The following is a 20,281-nucleotide window of genomic DNA, read 5'->3' as shown; positions in this document are numbered from 1 at the left end:
TATGATGTAAACATGTAAGAACATCCTTATCCCTATAACTCGGTATAGGTTTCTTAATGACTTGTTTAATAATAAAAATTAGTTAATAAATTTAGTTAAAAAATTCATAGATTTTATGCTTCATTGGGAATTTCTTAATTAAGATTTCTTAAAAAATAAAAGATTAAACATTGTTTTATTAAATTTTAAATTTTTATTTTAAATAAAACATAGTACAGTAGAAGATAACATTTTAAACATAAATTTTTTTTTTTTTAAAATAAAGATTAGTAAAACAAAAATAAACAAAGATTAGAAAAGAAGACCAAGCCACACTTCTCACCTATGTCATCAGCACTCGTCTTCTCACCACTTTTCACCACAAGATACACAACCCGTGACTCGTCTTCTCACCTCTGTCATCAGCACAACACACTTCTCACCTCTGTCGTTCTCACCCAAGTTTGTGCCTCGTCTTCTCACCTCTGTCATCAGCACAACACACTTCTCACCCAAGTCCGTGCCTCGTCTTGTGTCATGTTTCCTGCTTAGAAAAGAAGACCAAGCCACACGTTTTTAACTTAACAGAACAACTACAAAATAACTCCATTACACTTTTTTAACTTAACAGAACAGGCCACACGTTTTCAACTTAAATACGGTAACTCCATTACACAACAACATCACACAAGAAACTTAAACTTAAATGAAAACAGAGCTTAAACTCTTAAAACAGAACACCAACAAGACATTTAAAACAGAAAAAGATCGTGTGTGATAGGGGTCTTTAATTGGCTTTACTCATTGTGAGTTGACATGTATCTAATTTATTCATCACAACCATATTCACTAACCACAACCTAACTCATTTTTTAATCACCTCTATCAACAACTATCCACACAAGACAATAAGGAAAAAAAACAAGAAAATATAATCAAGTTAAGAGCAGTGGAGTAATCGTACCGTCACCAACGTTCTTCACTTTATCCTTCAACTCAATGCCTCTAGCAACGGTGACACCATCTTCAGTCACTTTATCCCTCCAGGCGAGACATCAACCCATTCAAAACAAAGGTTGGACAAATCAGTCAATTATATTGATAAGCTACATTAAAAAAAACTCGGCTTGAAACTACTAATTCTCGTAAAAATATCAAGTAATCAAACTGGAAGGTATGGTGGCTTACCCGCCCATTGCGAAATCCACAGTTGGTCTGGTAGAAGGAGGGTCTGAGCTTTGCTCTGTCACTTCCATAAATTGTTTTGCCTATCGAATACTTGCCAACATCTTGCTTCAACATTAAACCTGCATCAACATACAGATATTATGATAGATACCATAACACATATTATAGGAAGAATAAGAAGAGTGGGAAGGCTAAGGAGTTGGAGTGATGAACGAATGAAGATTTAAATGAAAGCCTCGCTTGGAGAAGGAGAGTTTGCAGTTACAATATTGTTCTACGCTTTTAGTATAAAGAGTCAAGTACTTCTCTATTTTGAAATCATGCTTTGTTGTTGTAAGTTCTGAAGACGCTATGAGTCTAGAACACTCGTTCGCTATGAGATCGATGATGCAGTCTTAGTTCGCCATGAGAGCTTAGATTGTTTCACACTACAAAGCTGAGAGATATTGTATTGCTTTTCTATTCAATAAAGATTTTACGGAGTTACATTGATCAAGGATCTATCATATTACATGAGTGATAATTTCAGACACATAAGCTAGCTTTTGTCACAAACGTATGCTTCCGTTCTCGTGGTCATAAATCATAATAAGTTTCAGAACTGACATAATATACTGACGAGTTCTCATCCCCTAGATTACTAAACCAGACACGAATGAGCAAGAGCCAACATAGAACTAGTCAAGCTAGACTTCTCTCAATAACAATCCAAAGACATCAAAAATCCATTACACAAAATCAATATAACAAATCGAATGAAAGAGAACCCATATGAAATGAAAGAGATTAGATCAAAGGCTGGATTGATTCATTGTTAATCACTATCAGAAAAATTCAGTCAATAAGACCAAGGAAGAGAGTTCTCACCTAGCCTTGGAGGCGAGATAAGAACGAAACGATTTCTTCTGTTGTGACTGAGGAGGAAGAAGATGAACGCTACGGAGAGAGAGAAAGAGTGGATGGCTCTACTCTTCCAAGTATCGACCAACTCTGGCTCAGATCTTCCACAAACGGAAACCAATTGATCTCCTCATCTCTCGACCTTTTATTCCACAAATATTTCAATGAGAAACTGCTCAAACAGATGGAGACAAAGCTCTCTTGTGATCCAAACACGAGTTTAGCTAACTCTCTAGCGATCTTCTCTTTAGCCTCACAATCAAGACCTTCAAACAATTGATCGCCATCGTCGGAGAAAACAAAGAGAAGACGACACGACAAAGAGAAAAGGGAGAGAAAAGAAAAGAAAAAATTATAGTTGAGGTTTGCCCACATGCGGACATGTGTGCTCTTCTTTTGGCTAAGAGCATCATTATAGCTGTATGTTAAGTGAATTTCTTAAGGAAATTGTGATTAAATATAAATGAAAATTACTTATTTAGTGGGGAAACGTCGCTTAATTAGGAGAACGAAGAGACGTTCCTTAAGACACGCGTCGCATGGACGTCTCCTACTCTCTCTCATCTCTATCTCTCTCCCGTGTAATCCGTCGGTTTCGAATCCAAAAGCTCGTGATAAATCTCTTCTCTTTCTGCACTCTGCTACCCGGAATCCATGGATATCGCTACCCGGAATCCATGGATATCGCTTATTCATCTCTCTGTCAAGCTCACAAGGTCGCTCTCACGCGTCAAGCTTCTCCCCCGGTCAACTCCTGCTCCCACGGTTCCGTCTCCGTCATCGGATTCTCTCTTCCATAGATCAGTTCTCCGTCTCTAGCTAAATGTCGCTGAAAACAGAGCTCTTCCGGCGCCGTTAGAGCTTGTGTTGCCGTGGAACAGAAGACACGAACTGCTATCATCAGAATTGGCACACATGGAAGGTAAAATTTCTCTCCTTTGTGGGGTCACTGATCTCTTTTGAAGTCTATGAGAGCGATTCCATTCTTATGGGTTTGCCTTTGTTTCCGCGATTCTGATTCAAAGTATTGATTTTTACCAGTCCTATAGTTGGATCCTAAGTAGATGTGTAGATGCGATAAGTGTGTAAGGTGTTTGGTTTGAGATGATTCATGGTTCTTGTGGTTATTCCTTAGACAATCTCTGCATTGTTTTTATGTGTGATTGATTTTGCATTAGTGGTTAATTAAGTTTAGGCCTTCTGCTACTTATATATACTCTTCATTGTGTAGGACAGTCCGTTAGCACTTGCTCAAGCGTACGAGACACGAGCAAAGCTCCAGTCAAAACACCCTGAACTCACTGAAGACGGAGCTATCCACATCGAGATAATCAAAACCACTGCTGACAAGATCCTCTCTCAGCCGCTTGCTGATATTGGTGGGAAAGGGCTTTTCACCAAAGAGATTGACGAGGCTTTAATAAACGGTCATATTTGTCTGACTGCAGCTTCGTTAGCTGAGCTTCCAGCTGGAAGCGTTGTGGGAACAGCTTCTCTTAGGAGAAAGTCTCAGATGCTCCACAAGTATCCTTCATTGAGTGTGAGATTTCACATCTTGTGTCACAACATAGAAGCTGCCATTTCTTTTATTTATGTTCTTATGGGTCAGTTTTATCTTTTATTAAACTGATACAAGTGGTTATTGACTCTGCAGGTTGAGGACAACTGCTATTTCAGAGGATTGGTTGCTTCCCCTGATGGTACTCGAGGTATGAGAGCACTCTGACGTGAATACTATTACCATATGAGAAACATCATTCATTTTTTTTTTTAGGAAATCTTAATTAAGATACTTGCATTGGAGCATATAAATTTTCGGGTCCCTTAGCGGGGTCTCTTAACACTCATTTATTGTTTAAAAGTATTATAAAATAACTAAGAGACCCTAAATGACTATTTAGGATAATGATGCTCTAAGGATCGGTTCCGAAAATCACAGTTTAAGAATCAATTATTAGAATTTAATTTTCTTTTGATTTAATTAAATCATTGAATTTGCTTAAAAACCCACTTAGGGATCTGCAATAATGATGCTCTAAGATCTTCTTAAATGTTTTCCATCATGTTTAAGTTTTTTCACAAAGAAAAAAATGTTAATCATCTTTTTAATTTTTACTGAAAAAACATTTTTATGTGTGTATCGTCCCATGTTCTAAAAAGCGGTGCCGAGGGCCGCGTAATTGCCGGAAAGTCGCGGAGCGGGCCGGCGCCACCGGGATTAGGCTGTAATCGGCCAAAAAATCAGATGTTGTGGAAAAACTTCCTTTTTCTTCATTTAAACTCTATAAAACGAATAATATTTCATAGATTCATCAATACTTAATACCGATCTAGCAAAAAAATGAAAAAATCACTGTAAAAATGACAAAAAGGTAGCCGCCATGTTTAGGGTTTAAGATCGTATCACAAGAAAAGAAGAAGGTGAAAGGAACATGAATTTTAAACAATGACGAAAAATAGGCATTGGAGATGTGAACCCAACCCTACTTTGGCCAATAATATGACAATGGCCACTAGACCACTTTAGTTTTTTGGTAATTCTCTTAAGTAATTTAGTATATATACCGATAAATTAAATAAAAGTTGAAAAATTTCGCTCCGCATAATTTCCGATTAATCCCCGATTTTTTTGTTATACACTAGGTCCAACCCGATCGCCCGACTAGTGTCTAACGAGTTCTCGAACATGGGTATCATCCAATTCATAATTAATGAATTATCATTTTTTAGTTTTTTTATTGTTTACAGTTTTGAGATGATAATACGACATGATAATAATAGTGTACAACTGATAGACTATATAATTTCCTTAGTTTGTGTTATAAGAATATTCTGGCAGTACACTTTTTGTGTGTATACATTAAATTTTACACCAAATTTTCTTCTTATAAAGACATAGATATACAAAAAAAATATATGAAAAAATAGAAATAAAACTACAATGAAATAAAGTAAAACTACAACGAGAGATTCTAACCCGAACAGAAAAAATTAGGAAAACTATAATGCAACAAAAGCGAGTATATATGATTACTGTAACTATCCCGGCCCTGACAAAGTCTAAAATAATTTGGGCTGGAAGTACAAAAAAATGTAAAGGCTTTGTACAAAAAATAAATGGTTCAATAAGTTGCTTAGAGATTCGAATCTAGATTTAACCAACCGAGTTACTAGATATGTTTTAAAAACTGGCTGGAAAGTTGTATATTTTATATAGGATTTTTAAAGTTGAAACCACTCGACTAAAGTTCTAGTCGGTGACCATTAGAATAGGAATAGGAATGAGAATGAATAGGAAATAAATGAATATGAACAAAATAAAAGGAATGAAAATGAATATTTCTTTCTTTTGTTCCATATCAATTCTTAAAATTCAAGGAATGACAAATAATCAAACGCAGCGAAAATTCTCCATAAATAATGTAATTTTTAAGGTATGAGTAGGAATTGATTATTCCCCTTAATTTCCTATGTCACCATTTGTTTTGGGTAAAAACCCCAATCTAAATATTTAACGAAAAAACTTCCAAACTAACTTTATTTAATGAATTAAATTCTATCAGGTCATAATTACCATTATTACCGGTAAATCTTTAGTTTACGGGTTTCTACATTAAGTAAACATAATGGAGGGGTTTTACCATTAAAAATCTAAAAAATCAACAAAAATCAAAATTTTATAATATTATCTAAAAATTAATAACTTAAAATTTTCAAAATTAGCATTTTTATTTTGTAAATATATGAGTTTGATGTGTTTTTAACATCAACATTATATATGTATAAATTAAAAATGTAAAAACCCCAGAAAATATAATAAAAATTATCTAAAAATTACCGGTAATAAAATAAAAATGTAGCTGACTTGTAATTTTTATTTAATTACTATTTTATTATATCATAAGATTTTTACTAGTGGTTAGTCACTTGTGTTATGCGGTGTTTACATTTTTTATAGTTATAGTTTTTTTTTTACCATAGGCTATACTAAACTAAGAAGATCCCGAGTCTGAGAGCCAATCAATGAAATCAAATCAACATAAACCATAGCAGAAGACTGAGTCTGAGAACCTTATGCAAGCTTGTCAGCCATTGTGTTATTTTCCCTCGAGATATGTAGAATGCTGAAGTGAGTGAAAAATTCCTTACATAGATGAAATTCTTCCAAATGCGTTCTTTCGGTACAGACACCATTTTTACCAATTGAGAACAATCAATTGTAAACACCATCTCCTTGTATGATAGGGTCTTCATGCATTCCATTTCCAAGATCAGAGCTTCACATTCATCATGTAAAGGTGACAAGCTTCGTTGGATGTTCATAGCTCCCATCATTTTTTCAGTTAGGGACTCCTTTTTGCAGAATCATCCTTGTCTTGTAAATTTATCATGTTCTTTCGCAGTGCCATCAACAAAACACCATCTATCTTCCCCCCATACTCAAGGATAACTGTGTCACATCTCGGTGGGAAACAACTGTGTCCGATTTTTGTCTATGTCTATGAATCTCCTTTAATGTTCGCTATCTGTAATATCTCCTCTTGATTTTCATTTTTATCTTTAAAATGTTGTCATTCCTATTTTTCCATATATACAACATTATCCAAGAGAAATTTCCAAAATCCGACTCTTTAGGCAATCGCCAAAACAAATAATCAGTATTTGTACTGATCGAAGCTCTTGGAAAAACCTTTGGGTTCGATGGAATTTTTGAAAATGCCCACATTTTTACAGCTCGTGGGCATTCAAAACAAACATGATTTATAGATTCCTCTTCCACTACAAAAATTATACATTGTGAATCACATTTAATGTCAGAAGTCTGTAAGTTTTTTGTGACTGGTACATACCCATATATTGCTTGCCAAACAAATTGTCTTAATTTTGGAGGACATTGTAAAGTCCATGTAAATGCTAGTAGGGGTTTCGTGTCAGGACTAAAAAACTTCAGATGTTAATCGCACGTCCAGTTGTGATTTTCCATTTTGTACCCCGATTTGACCACATACCTTCCTGTATGTGGGATTCCATTCATACGTATCTGGTGTTTGGATGACCGACTAACCGGTATACTCATAATAATCTTTACATCATCAGGATGTTTGTATACCTTAATTAGATCCTCAATCCATGAAAAAAATCAATTGATTGGTTAAATTTTCTACTCTCAGTAGAAGGTTCAGAAATTGAATTTGATATTTTTGTAATGCTGATCTCGGACGAGGAATAGAGATCCAAAGATCATTCCATATAGAAATATATTTTTATGTTCTCTCTTTCGATTAGCCTTTTCTTAACCAGATATCAAGTTAAGGTAGTGCTTCCATGCATAAGATGGAGAATAAGATTTTATTGGATCAAGAGGATCCAGTTTTCGAATAATATCTTCCTTTATTTTTTTTGGTGAATAATGATTCTGGTTTATCAGTTAGCCTCCATAACTGTTTGCTAAGAGAGCAGTAGCAAAGTTTTGTAAATCTCGAAAACATATGTCTCCATCCTATTTATACGTACACATGTATCCCAAGAAAACTAGTGGATACCTTTATTATTCCCACTACTACACCAAAGTGTGCGATTGCACTTTTTAATTTTCTTGTGACTGTTTTTGGCAATCGAAAACAAGACATGACATGTGTTGGCATATCAGATGCCATTGACTTTAACACTACCTCAACCTCTAAATATTTAGTGACCCATATATCATCAGTATTATGTAAATATATAATTTTATTTTGGATCTGTCGCTGTTTATCGTGTTTTACAATGGTTATTGTTTTTAACATCATTTATTGCATATTTGAATTTTTATTTTAATTATGAGTTTCAGTAGAATATATAATTCTAAATGACTTTCATTTCATATCGAGTATACATCTAATCAATATACTTTATAAGTGATTAAGACCATTTTCTCACGTGTATATATATATATATATACAACATGAGATTTTTTCAAGTTTTGATAAAAAAATATAAATGGACATCATAGATTCATAATATATAGTAGCTTCGTTAATTAGTTCATACAGAAATTTTTTAATAACATGAAAATAATTTGGAAGAGTCTAGCAAAACGAAAAATTTGCGACATGATTTTTCGCATTCAAGTTCTCGGGTTAAAAGTTAGACAAATTAATATTGTTGTTACCCTTAATGAATAGTTAGAATAATTTTTACATAACTAACCATTAAACTTGAATTAACTATAATAAATATATTGATACCACTCAAATTACCTTAAAGAATGAATTACTCTCAAATAAGAGGTTCAGTTGCAGTACTTAGGGATCGAATCCACAAGGAGTTAGGGAACCTATTAAATTTAGTCAAATTATTAATTCTAACTGTTTATTGTTTTATGGTTTAAAAGTAAATAGCAATCCTAATTGAGCAAGTCTATTGCTCGACTAACAAGATGATTGGGGGTGTAACGTATTGGAAGATATTAGATGTAGGGTTTCTATTCAGGTGTTGGAGATTATAATCCTATAGATGCTTAACAGTTGCATGCATGATATATTAGAGCTCAACTCCTTAATCGATCAGCGATGGCAATGTTTCACTGGTTAACTAACTAAATCTTGGATCTCAACTGTCGTCTTTTGATTACAAGAAAGTGTCAATCGATCGATATTTCGCAATATCGATCGATTGTCAGAAGACAATATCGATCGATGCTTCTAGCTAAGCCCTAGGCGCATGTTGATAATGCTCACTGGTCTCCTAGATCAGCGGTTAGCATCTCTCTAGCATGCCTAGCATGACAGATTAGATTCAGGACATGATGGTCAAAGATGTTTGACTCATGCTAATTCCTAGGTTCATGTTCTAGTTAGCAAGGCTAAAACAAGCATTAATGAACAATCAATCAATGAATATCATAACTTAGCAAATCTATAGTTGAGGCTAATCTCTCTAACCTATTTGAACCCTGAATCTAACAAGTGAACTACTCAGACATAGCTAAGCAATTCATGACACAAAATATAGATAAAAACTGCATATAATGAAATATATGAATCAATGGAGTTCCAATCACAAATCTCTCTATGATTTTCTCTCCTAAAACTCTCTGCTGAAAATAAGAATACAATGGTGGCCAAAAGCTCTCTTGCCTCATAACACTTAGTTAAGTATATAACTATTAGGTTAAAAACTCGTCAGAGGTAATCTTGTAATTTGGTGAAGCCTTGGGTTTAAAGTCGACTGGAACCAAGTCGCGAATCTCGCGTCTCGACATCGATCGATGGTACAGGATGTACATCGATCGATCATAATCTTCAATCGTCGAGGCTTCTCTTCTGTATCGATCGACGGCACTGGATGTGCATCGAACGATTGCTTCTTCTTCGTATCGACCTCTAATGGTCAGCTCGGATGAAATCTCTTTTAAGCTCCTAAATGCTCCATAATCATCACTTTACTCCGAGATACTCCTGAACCTGAAAACATACCTAATAGGATATAATATATAATATATAGATAGTAAAACACTTATATACCATGGATGAAAATGAGTCAAATCCATGGTATATCATATATTCAAAAGGAAAATTAGTTTTTGACAAAAAAAAAATTCATGTATATTATATTATTATCCTAAATAATATCAATATTTTTCAGTAAATAAATTTATGAATGTATATTTATATATCCAGTAAAATATTGAGTTCATTCAGTGGTCTCGAAAATTGTAATTATCTATATTAACTATGTTCTGATAAACATAATTGATGAAAAAAAAAAATTAAAATGAAAAAAATACAACAAAAAATGTAGATAAATATATTTATACAATATTTACATAAGATGATTGTTTCTAATTTTTTTTATAATATATATATATATATTATATATTTATTTATATATGCTTTTAGTGAAAACTGCATCATATATAAATAGTTGATGTTAAATTTCTTATAGAGTTTGTAAGTATACGACAACAAATTATTTTGCTGATCTTTAAATTAATAATATATTTATTAATAAATATTAGTAAGAAAATTATGTCTGTATGGCGAAAAAACATTTAGTACGGTGATATCTAACATTATCCCTTGTAAAAGAATTTAATTAAAAAATAATAAATTTTAAAATATCCGACAGAATAGAATTCTCCAAGGCAAAACGTTTTACAGATGGCTGTGAAGTGCCAGCCATGCTGATGGCAGGACTAATTCGGAAACTCTTCGACTCTATATACAAATCCATAATAGGTAGTCTCTATGAATACTCTTTAAGTTTTTTTTTTCTTTTATTAATTATTTTTCTTTAACAAAAATTAAGCTCTCAAGTTTTAATTAGTTTTTTAAGCCCCACTCTTGGGTTATTTTGGACCAGAGGATCTGTCCCACTCTTGTATTATAAATCTTAACTCTAAAGAATTTGATTAAAAAACAAAAATCTTAACTCTAAAGAAAATACTGTGTGCAATTATTTATGTGACTCTAAACCAGCTTTCGAAAAACTATTTATGTAATAATAGTCTATACTCTATAGTTAACTATCGTGATCCTGAATATATATGTATAATAATCAGTATGGGGCTAGATAAACACAATCCAATAGTCGTATCCGTTTCATCATCTACTCGGTCAGTAAAGTTTGGCTTCGAGGACATTGCTTTTAGATTTGGATTACACTGTTATTATTTGAATATCGCAAGGGCCTTTGTATTAAGTTGAAAAGTAACTATTTTATAGATCGGGAATCCGTGGGCAAGTGGTAAGAGGAAGGCCCTTGGGATCTCACCCCATTTCAATTTCGATCCAACTGTCATACGAAATTAAGTCACATTTTTCTGGTCACCGTATACGGATATAGGTCTATCAGTGGGATGCACCTCTCACCCAAGAGTTAGGTCTGTGTTTTTAATAGATTCGGGTTTAATCTTTTTTTCTTTAAAAAAAAAAAAGTAATTATTTTATACTAATAAAAAGGCATTGCTAACTTGACGAAGCTTTTATTTATTTATTCGAACGCCAACCATTTGCGATCCTAGAAGGCATATAGTAGCAGCCCACCATAACAGAGGTAGATTATAATATACAGGCTTTTGACACGACCTTAGCTAGACTACTAGAAACTAATTAAACATAGCAGTAGACTATAACCATACAGATTCGAAAAATTCTTCTAAGGCTGTTGAAAGTTGGTCTAATACCATTGATGCATAGTGAAATTGGTGGAGAAGACGAGAACATTTGCCTATACTCCACGTTTTTAGTCTTTGTTCACCAATATATTTATATATATATATATATATATATATTTAATTTGCTAATTAATTTATTTTAGGTATATCTGTTGGGAAAGACGCGGGAAGGAGAAAAGGTGTATGAAACCAAAGGAGATTGATGTGTTTCAACGACGACGTGGTCTTCCTTTCTCATCCTTTATATTAAAACTTCATCTCCTCTTCCCATATCATCATCAATATTCTCTCCTCTTATAATCCTCTGTTCTAATTTGGACAAATGGCCACGGTAAGAACAATATCCATCTCTTTGTCTTCATAACTTAAACTCTTATATGGAATTATGATGATAAACAAATATGTTTCTCTAGGGAAACAAAGGAAGACAACTGCCAAAGTTTGGGGAATGGGACGCCACTAATCCAGCCTCAGCACAAGGGTTCACCGTCATCTTCAACCAGGCTCGTGACGACAAGAAGACCAAGAAAACAGCTATCGCGGGACCTGAGAGTCTGGTTACAGGTCCAGAGCCTCAGAGTAAAAACAACCATCAGAAGAAACGTAATCCTCAACCTCCACGAGAAAAGGTATACCTTCTTCTTTCCACCCCCAAAACCAAATCTTGACAAAAGAGTAGGCTTCTCACAGATATTAGCTTCTTCTCTGTGTTGCAGAAGGGATGGCTTTGTTTCCGCTAACTCGGTTGAAGAAGTCGATGATAAGGAAGCAGAACCAGTGAGCTGTTGCCAACTTGTCTTCTTCTTGCTTCACTTTTTTGGGGTACAAAAATAAATTATAGTTTTACATTGTTCTTGGTTCGAATATATAAAGATTGAGATATGTCCTTAGTAGTCATGTAATACAAAACTGCATAAACGTCATGTTATATGTCTGAATACTCAAGAGCCTGCGTCTCAAACCCCTTTGCGGCAAAAACAAACATCAACTGTCCTCAGGTTCCAAAACTTAAAACTGATCGCAGTTACGAATAAAGAACCAATGGAAAAAAACAGGCAGGTTCCATTTATAACCTCAAGAGGTAGAGTGTGGTGGATAGATTACAAAAGTTCTTTGGTGAAAATCTGTCAAATGCACCGAGGATAGGCTTGCCGCATAGATATTGTTCAGAGAGTGTAGTTTTTTAACCTAAACGTTTGTGACGAAAATTAAAAAAAAAAAAAAAAAAACCACTATAAAGACAAAATGTATCAGTTATGTAAGCTCATGAAATCCTTAAACTTCCGTGCTTGGTGGAGAAGAAGCGAACAAAGAAGCTTGGTGGTCAATTCCAACCGTCACTTTCATTCCCATTAGCACCGAGCTGAGGAGGTTCTACTACAGCATGTGAGCTTCCAGTCGAATCCGGGAGCTGGATGGAATGGTCAAACCTACAAGCTGGACCAAATTTGCAGATGCCATAGCGACTGTAATGTGTGCAGATGACTTGATCCTAGAGCCAAAAGAGTCCATCAAACATCAAATGAGATTAGACAATCGGTTACAAAGCCTAACAACTTTCTAAAACCAATACACACAAGAACAGAGAAGCACAAGGACTTACAGGCCTAAGGGGAAGGCCCTTGTCATTGAGAGCGAAAGGAGGCTGTTTCGGCAATCGATTCTTAGGATGATGGTATTTGCAAGTGAACTTGAACTTACAGTCCCCGGTTTTAAGATAATAACTGCAATCAGGCTGGTCGGGACGTTCTGGAAACTCCTCAGCAGGTTTTTGATATTTGTATGGTGTGAAAATACTTGTTTCAGCTGATGAGTAGTTCATAAGGTATGTGGTGGAAGTAGAAAACACACTCCTTTCTGACGGATACATAGTAGTACCCTAGGCAAATACAAAAAAAAAAAGAAAAAATAAATAAACTTCAGACAATAGATCATTATTATTAAGATCCACAACTTACTACCTGATAGCCAATCCACTCGGGAGCTTGGGATGAAGCTCCACGACTCTGAGACAACATGGATGGAATAAAAGGAGCTGTGCCATTGGCATGCCTCGGTGAAGACCATGAGGTTGAACTTGGTTGGAATGTGCTTTTGGGGGAAAATGATCCGATGGATCCACCATTGTTACCATGAAAAGACGGAGAGTCGGTTCCTCCAAGAGTTGTGGGATCAGGATGATTAAATTTGCAGTCAGCTCCGAACTTACAGGAGCCATTGCGCATGTAGAAAAGACATTCTATCTCTCCCTGCAAATTGGGTTGTTTGCATATGATTTATATTATATAGCATTTGACAAAACTTAAAGCAACAAAAAAAAAAGTGAATTAAAAATGGGGGAATTACAGGTCTGATGGGAAGGCCGAGGAAGTTAAGCTCAGGTGCAGAGGGTGGCACATCAGAGTTTGGTTTAGTGTGGTTGAATCTACAAGTTAATCCATATTTGCAACCTCCTGTCCTGAAGTAATACTGCAAACCGCATACAAGAACTGAGTATCAGTTTATGCCATGAAGATAATAATTACAAATGAGAGCATGGTAAAAGGAACCTTGCAATCCATGAGTCTCATTTTATCAGCATCCTCTTCCTTTTCTCTTACTTTACTCTCCCTAGCAATCTTCAAAACAATGGAAACAAGAACAGAATTTTAAAGAACAACCGTGAAACTGGTTCAACCAAAAGCATATACATAACATAAACACTAAACAAAGCTTTCTCCTTTTGGTCCAGCAACGAAGCACAAATTAATATATATATATACTAGTCTCTATACACATGTGCCACTGATTAAAATAATGATGTTTCTTTAAAGGCAAATCTTCCCCTGGTTCCAATAGAAGCATATACAGATGAGAGACAGAAGATAAAGACTAAGAAAAGGTTTCTCCTTTTGGTCCAGCACATAGCACACAGATAGTATAATATAGAAGTATCTATACACATGTGGCTCTAATTAAAATAAACAAACCTTCCATAAGATTAATCAAAAAAAAACAAACAATCTTTCACGTAAAGACAAAGCATATTCACTTACTTGGATGTTTGTGGGATTTGGAAGAGGGTGGTTGAATTTGCAAGTGGATCCGAATTTGCAGCTCCCAGTTCTCATGTAAAACGCGCAATCCTCTGCTCCTGGCCTCACCGGATACAACGCCTCACTCTCATTCTCGCTCACACCATCTTCTTCTTCTTCCTCCTCCTCTAGGGCTTTCGAATCAACACCGCCAGGGACACTCGTCATCTTCTCTTCATCCAGACCCACATTCTTTAACTCCTTACTGAGGACATCCGCCGCGTGATTGAGATCAGAAGGAGGAGATCCATCAGCCAACGAAGGAGATCGAGACACAGGTTCGGTCTCGAGCCCGTCTCTCGCAATTGACCCCGAGATTCCTATCATTGTTGTTTTTTTTCTTCTCCTTACAAACACATTACAAAACCCTAATCTTCAGGGAGGAAGAAGAAGAAGAAGATCAAAGGGTGTTAATGAAAAGACCAAGACAGACGAACGAAACAGAAGTAAATAAAGTTGTTCGCTTTTTATTAGTATATTATTCTTTTTATGGGCTTCTTTTTATGTTGACTTTCTGTAATGGTCAGGAATGAGATTCCCAAAGAAACCGTCTGCTTTTCAAGTCCCAATATATGCTATACTTTGTTTACATTTTCTAAATTTCTAACCATTCTATGCGTTTCAGATTTCTCTCTCTTAAAACGTTTCTTCTTGTAAGATAAAAACGTCGGAGTTCTCTCCCTAAGATCTTTTAGAGAGAAAAAATGTTTTTTTTTTCTCGCTAATGGCTGTTCCGACCTCTCCTTAACATGTTTTCCGGCTAAAACCGTGAGGTTGTATTTTCCCGCCAAAATGTACAAAATTGTGTAGTTTTGTTAAAATCATAAAATTTTATTTTCCCGCGTAGAATCTCTATTTTCAAATCAAAACCATAAAAACTTCATTTTTTCGCCAAAATTACAAAAATACATTTTCCAAGTCCAAAAAGTCTCAAATTAACAAAATCCTACTTTTAAACGTTTGGATATATTCATTAATTTAGAGATCATTGACTAATTGGATCTTTAACCCATTTAGATCGTATTTTAATTGGGTGCATTCATGACCGGTCACAATGAATTGGACTGGATTTGTCCATGGACGCGGACCGAATCAATTGCTCCAGTGCTCATGCTCGAAAAACAATATTATCCAGTACTCATGTCCGAAAAATAATTAAATAAAACTTTATTTAAATCCAAAAAATAAGCAAAAGATCACGAAACTAAAAAGGGATTTGCATAATTACAACTCAACCAAGGGCATTGCATGGACCATCTAGACCCGATCCATAAAATTCGGATTTGTTTCTCCATAACTTCCGAAAAATTAGTAAGAGTTGGTGTAACTGTAAACATTTGTGTTACTGTGCAACTTAATAAAACTTAAACTAAGTCGCACTTTTAGTAACCGTAAAACTTAGTAAAAGTTCAACTAATTTTGGTTGTATCTTTTACATTGGCATTTTTTTTTTTGAAACACATTGGCAATATTTTATTTTATTGTATCTTTTACATTGGCAATATGTTCTTTTATTGAAGTTAAAATAAATAAAGATAATTTTATAGAGAAAAAAGTAGAGACATTACATTATGAAATGTATTTTACCTAAGCTTAACAAAATAGATAAAAATTACATGTCATAACTCATAAACACACAATTAATCTCCAATTGGCAAGTCACGAGCAGTCAAATGAATTTCATTGCAGAAGTCCCAAGCTGCACATTGCCAGAAACAACGATCGCATTTCCATCGTGTTCTTGATCCATCTATGGAGACTACAAACACTGGTTCTATTATTGCGGAGCACCAGCAATCATACGAGACGGTGGGATTTATTCTTTCCAGTCGAGACATAAACATCTCAGGTTTACCGTAATCCCAATGGCCATAGAGCGCCCAACTAGTGATCATGTGATCCATCCGATCAACGTATTCACGAGTAAAATCAGGATAGTTGTGAACCAATCCTCTATGATCAACGCTAAATGCTAAATTCATCATACCATCTACATATTTGGCCAACAAGCATCCTCTCTCACCAGCAAGATGATTTTTTTCCCTTCCTTCATCAAGTAAATGGAGGATGAAGTATTAATACATACCTCGAAATTATATGGCCTCTGGATTACCCAGTTGGTAGCACTTAAGCCTGAATGTTCTAACAACACTGACCTGATCTATCCATCCATTCAAGAAAATGAGATCGGCAGATTTGTAAAAGTAATCTTCTCTTCCAACTGCGTTAAACTCGGGGAAAGCAACTCTTGCACAACCAAAGTCCCGGATACTAGTTGTTGCTACCTTGGATAGAATCTTGTGAAGCATGGAAGGAGGGAGAGAAGCCAAGTTGAAGTTCGCCATGGAGAGATATTCGTTTTATCAAGTAATAGAGAGATATTCGTTTTATGAAGTAAATGGAGAGATATTTGTTTTATTTATTTGGAGAAGGTGATAATGATCCTCTGACCCATCTACAAGTAGACGCCTCGAGAAAACACGAGTTCAGAAGACACGACTTCTCACTGCAACAGTCGCATGCCTTGGATTTGAAACTTTTGGATTTGAAACTTTGCGTAACTTTAATTGATAAAAATATATAACTTTATATAATTAAGTGAAATAACTGATTTAGATTGTCTAAAATCATGAATCTAAGCAAAATTTTAACGATTTGATACTCTAAATATAAGAAACTATGTAAAATTTTATGAAATTTATATATTATATTGTTATATTTTGCAAGAAATGATAGCAATACGCATTATCTGCGATAATAAATGAGGATGATAATATTTAGTAATTTTAATTTCTGTATTTTAATGATTTACTACCCCAACTACAAATTGTAACTCTTCCATTTAAGAGTGATTTGATAGACGGCTCCAGAAGACACGACTTCAAAAGACACGACTTCTTCTACACGACTTCTCATGGCAACAGTAGCATGCATTGGATTTGAAACTTTGTATAACTTTAATTAATAAAAAATTATAACTTATTTAGATTGTCTAAATATATGAAACTAAGAAAAAATTTAACGATCTAGATAGTTTAAAGATATGAAACTATGTAAAATTTTAAGAAATTTAGATATTTTATTGTTATATTTTGCAAGAAATGATAGCAACAAGCAGTATCATAGATAATAAATGAAAATTATAATATTTAGTAATTTTAATTCATGTTATTTAATGATTTATTATCCCAATAGCAAGTTGTAACTATTCCATTTGACATGAGTTCAGAAGACACAACTTCAGAAGACACGACTTCTCTATCGCCTATGATCATCATTACACTTGCATTTAAACTCCACAACACTAAACTGTGTACAATCATCATTACATTTGCATTTAAACTCCACCGAAGTAAGTTAAATCGTCTCCTTCACTGCGGATAGTTAGATCCAAAAAAATTTCACTACACAGAAAAGATTCATCATCTCTCAACAAACAATATGGCACACTACAACAGACTTTCTGAAGTTGTCTATGACAAGAAGCTCATGTGTTGGCGTTTCAGAGTGAAAATCCGAAGGATCTACCCTTTCTATTCCTATGTTACCGGCAATGGACCACACTGGGTTTATGTCCTAGCAGATGAAGATGTAAGTGCAAAATCATCATCTCTCAAGTTTCTAATAACAACAATACAAAATCAAAACTTGATCCTTGAACTTTATTTATGCAGGGAACCAAGATGGAGATGACCATTTATGATGTATATGGAGATAGGTATAGAAGCCTAGAGAAACAAGAGAGAAAATATGTGGAAATCTTTCGGGTAGAAGTTGGCCATGCCTATTCAGGTTTCAAGGCATCAAAATCTCCATTCAGACTAACTGCTACGAGCGATACGCAAGTCCACATCATCGATCCTCTGAACAATCGGCTTTACTTTGACTTCAAGAGCATCCATGAAATCCCTCACATCAGCAACATGGACAAAAACTATCCCATAGGTACGAATTCTAACTACTAAATATATTTCATATATGTAGATGTAAGTAATATAAGCGAAAATACTTATCTGGTAGATACAATGGGAGTGGTCTTCAACACGGAAGCCCATTTCGATGATCCTGAAAGGCCAAAGATGGTGTTTTACATAAGGGACAACATGTAAGTATAAAGTAACATATGATCAAAGCAAAATGTTAGTGTAATTGACATGTAATTGACACACCTTTTTTATTCATCATAATGAGAGTCAGATAAAATGTGTGGCAACTGGCCATCATGCTTATGTCTTCCGGGAAGGGTTTCAAAACAGGGGAGATCGTGGAGAGGTGATTGTGGTCCTTAAGATGTGGAGCGTCTGTAGATATATTGGTAAACATAGTTTATGTGTTGAGTTTAAAATGTGTTAGTTGAGTAAAACCTTTCCTAAAGTCATTTATACCTGTTATGTTGGTCATATTGAACTATGGCTTGAGACCAAGGGTGTATTATCTGACTTCAGGTTCAATCCGCTTTTGCCAAAGGTTGAGGAGTTCAGGCACTCCCTACTACGGAGTGACCCGTATGTTCAAAGACCTGGGGCTATAAGGCATTTGTAAATCTGGTTGTTCTCATTGTTCTCCATCTTCGTACTTGTCTTAAACTGTTAGTTTGCTATAAAATTGCTAATGTGTGTTAAAACTCCTATGTTAAATGTTGGTGAAACTTTATACTTCTAACTTTTTCAATTTTCTAACTTTATAAAAATAAGACAAACTTGAAGTTCTTGCTCGTATAAAATGGTCAAATTTTGTGTTAGTTTCACTTTCTCAATTGTCCAACATCGTAAAAATTAGAGAAATTTTTTCAATAGATCAAACTTCATAATCGTTCAACTTCGCATAACTTCGGCGAAACATACGAAAAACTTAGAAAAAAACAGAAAATTTAACTTTGTCATAGCTTTAGGAATTACATGTACATCAAAATTCTTACAACTACAATGACACTGAGACCCAAAATAAGACAACCTCCTGATATTATTTTGGGACCTTCACTCCTTATTGTTGCTTTGAGAACTTGAACTTCTTCTTCTAGCATTCAAACTTGGTAGTCCAACTGTTGTATCTCATCAGTGAAAGCTTCATCAACCCATTTGAAGATGTGATGGTCGTTCTCAAGGTATAACATTTTATTCAAAAAAAGGTACAACTGTTCAAAAAATGTAAAGGTACAACTTATGTGAAAACGCTTTCAATAACTAAAGCTAAACGAACGTACCTTCCTTTGAGCCGCATAGAAACACCGATAATACCGGCGATATGGATTTAGATTGATTTTGGAGATGAGCTCCATGATGCGCTCCCTGCACCAACACTTAATAGGTATTCCCGGAGTTCTTACTCGTATCCCACCACCGGTCGTGGAAGATGATGAAGCAGATATTATTTCTCTTTCGGGGTTGGGAGAGAATGAAGGTTGAGAGATAAATAGGGAAGATAGAGAAATGGAAAGATGGAAAATGAGGAAAACCCAAAAAAAGTTTTAATACTTCACTTAAACGATTTTGGGGTCTGCGAAAATTTAGCCAGTTGGGAAGGGGGATGAGCAAAAATTAGTAATTCAAAAAAGCTGGTGGGCGGAAAAATTTATCCTATGATTTTCGTGATTGAAGTTTCACCAAGTTTGCATTTTTACATAAAACATCATAGTTGTACTTTTAAATTTTTTTTCCATTTATCTTAGTTTTACTCTACTTGAATGACTGATTTCATGGTTATACCAATTATATTTTGTTTCTAAGATTCATTTCAAATATGATTATGTAAACTTGATTTTAGGCCATAATAAGTTTTCAAATGTAACAAGGTGAATATTAACGAAAAATCTATAAGAACACAATGTATTTCCTATATGATTACTAATAAGTAAAGAGATGTGAAATTTATTAGTTCTGATTAAATCATAATTAACATTCTCATAAATAGCCATCTTAGTACTCTTGTGTTTCTTGTGGGGATGTTCATATTTAGTTGTACAAACACAAAATACAAATTTCAC

At 34.7% G+C, this 20,281-nt stretch overlaps 3 protein-coding genes and 1 long non-coding RNA gene across 5 annotated transcripts in view; 1 reads left to right on the top strand and 3 right to left on the bottom strand.

The window, feature by feature from the left end:
* Positions 1-228: 228 nt before the first annotated feature.
* LOC106310523 lies at positions 229-2,455 on the bottom strand. The gene is made up of 4 exons (XR_001263800.1): positions 2,035-2,455; positions 1,168-1,286; positions 944-1,020; positions 229-523 (listed from the first exon to the last, which is right to left on the bottom strand). It is a non-coding gene; the product is annotated as an uncharacterized LOC106310523 (long non-coding RNA).
* Positions 2,456-2,604: 149 nt separating this feature from the next.
* LOC106307214 (RPM1-interacting protein 4) lies at positions 2,605-12,166 on the top strand. 2 transcript variants are annotated; one of them, XR_001263291.1, is made up of 6 exons: positions 2,605-2,989; positions 3,299-3,607; positions 3,722-3,776; positions 11,368-11,555; positions 11,638-11,853; positions 11,941-12,166. XR_001263291.1 is itself a non-coding variant. In XM_013744102.1 (3 exons), the coding sequence occupies exons 1-3, from the start codon at positions 11,547-11,549 to the stop codon at positions 11,962-11,964; spliced, it is 249 nt and encodes an 82-aa protein (XP_013599556.1). In that variant the 5' UTR covers positions 11,398-11,546; the 3' UTR covers positions 11,965-12,166. The 2 variants fall into 2 exon arrangements, 1 of the variants encoding a protein (XP_013599556.1); XM_013744102.1 differs by lacking the exons at positions 2,605-2,989; positions 3,299-3,607; positions 3,722-3,776 and having other exon boundaries at positions 11,398-11,555.
* Positions 12,167-12,318: 152 nt separating this feature from the next.
* LOC106307213 (zinc finger CCCH domain-containing protein 43) lies at positions 12,319-14,779 on the bottom strand. Its single transcript, XM_013744101.1, has 6 exons — positions 14,260-14,779; positions 13,774-13,842; positions 13,571-13,693; positions 13,186-13,473; positions 12,828-13,103; positions 12,319-12,716 (listed from the first exon to the last, which is right to left on the bottom strand). Exons 1-6 carry the CDS (start codon positions 14,623-14,625, stop codon positions 12,549-12,551), a joined length of 1,290 nt encoding a protein of 429 aa, XP_013599555.1. The 5' UTR covers positions 14,626-14,779; the 3' UTR covers positions 12,319-12,548.
* A 4,542-nt stretch (positions 14,780-19,321) lies between these two features.
* LOC106309023 (uncharacterized protein At4g04775-like) overlaps positions 19,322-20,281 on the bottom strand; it is a 5,845-nt gene continuing 4,885 nt past the window's right edge. The window contains exon 3 of the mRNA XM_013746113.1: positions 19,322-19,432. Coding sequence (XP_013601567.1) covers positions 19,322-19,432 — 111 coding nt within the window. The remainder of the gene's footprint in view (positions 19,433-20,281) is intronic.

Source organism: Brassica oleracea, chromosome C8, assembly GCF_000695525.1.
Source record: "Brassica oleracea var. oleracea cultivar TO1000 chromosome C8, BOL, whole genome shotgun sequence".
Taxonomy (NCBI): domain Eukaryota; kingdom Viridiplantae; phylum Streptophyta; class Magnoliopsida; order Brassicales; family Brassicaceae; genus Brassica; species Brassica oleracea.
Note: the sequence above shows the minus strand (reverse complement) of the source record. Positions and strands in the feature narration are given on the sequence as shown.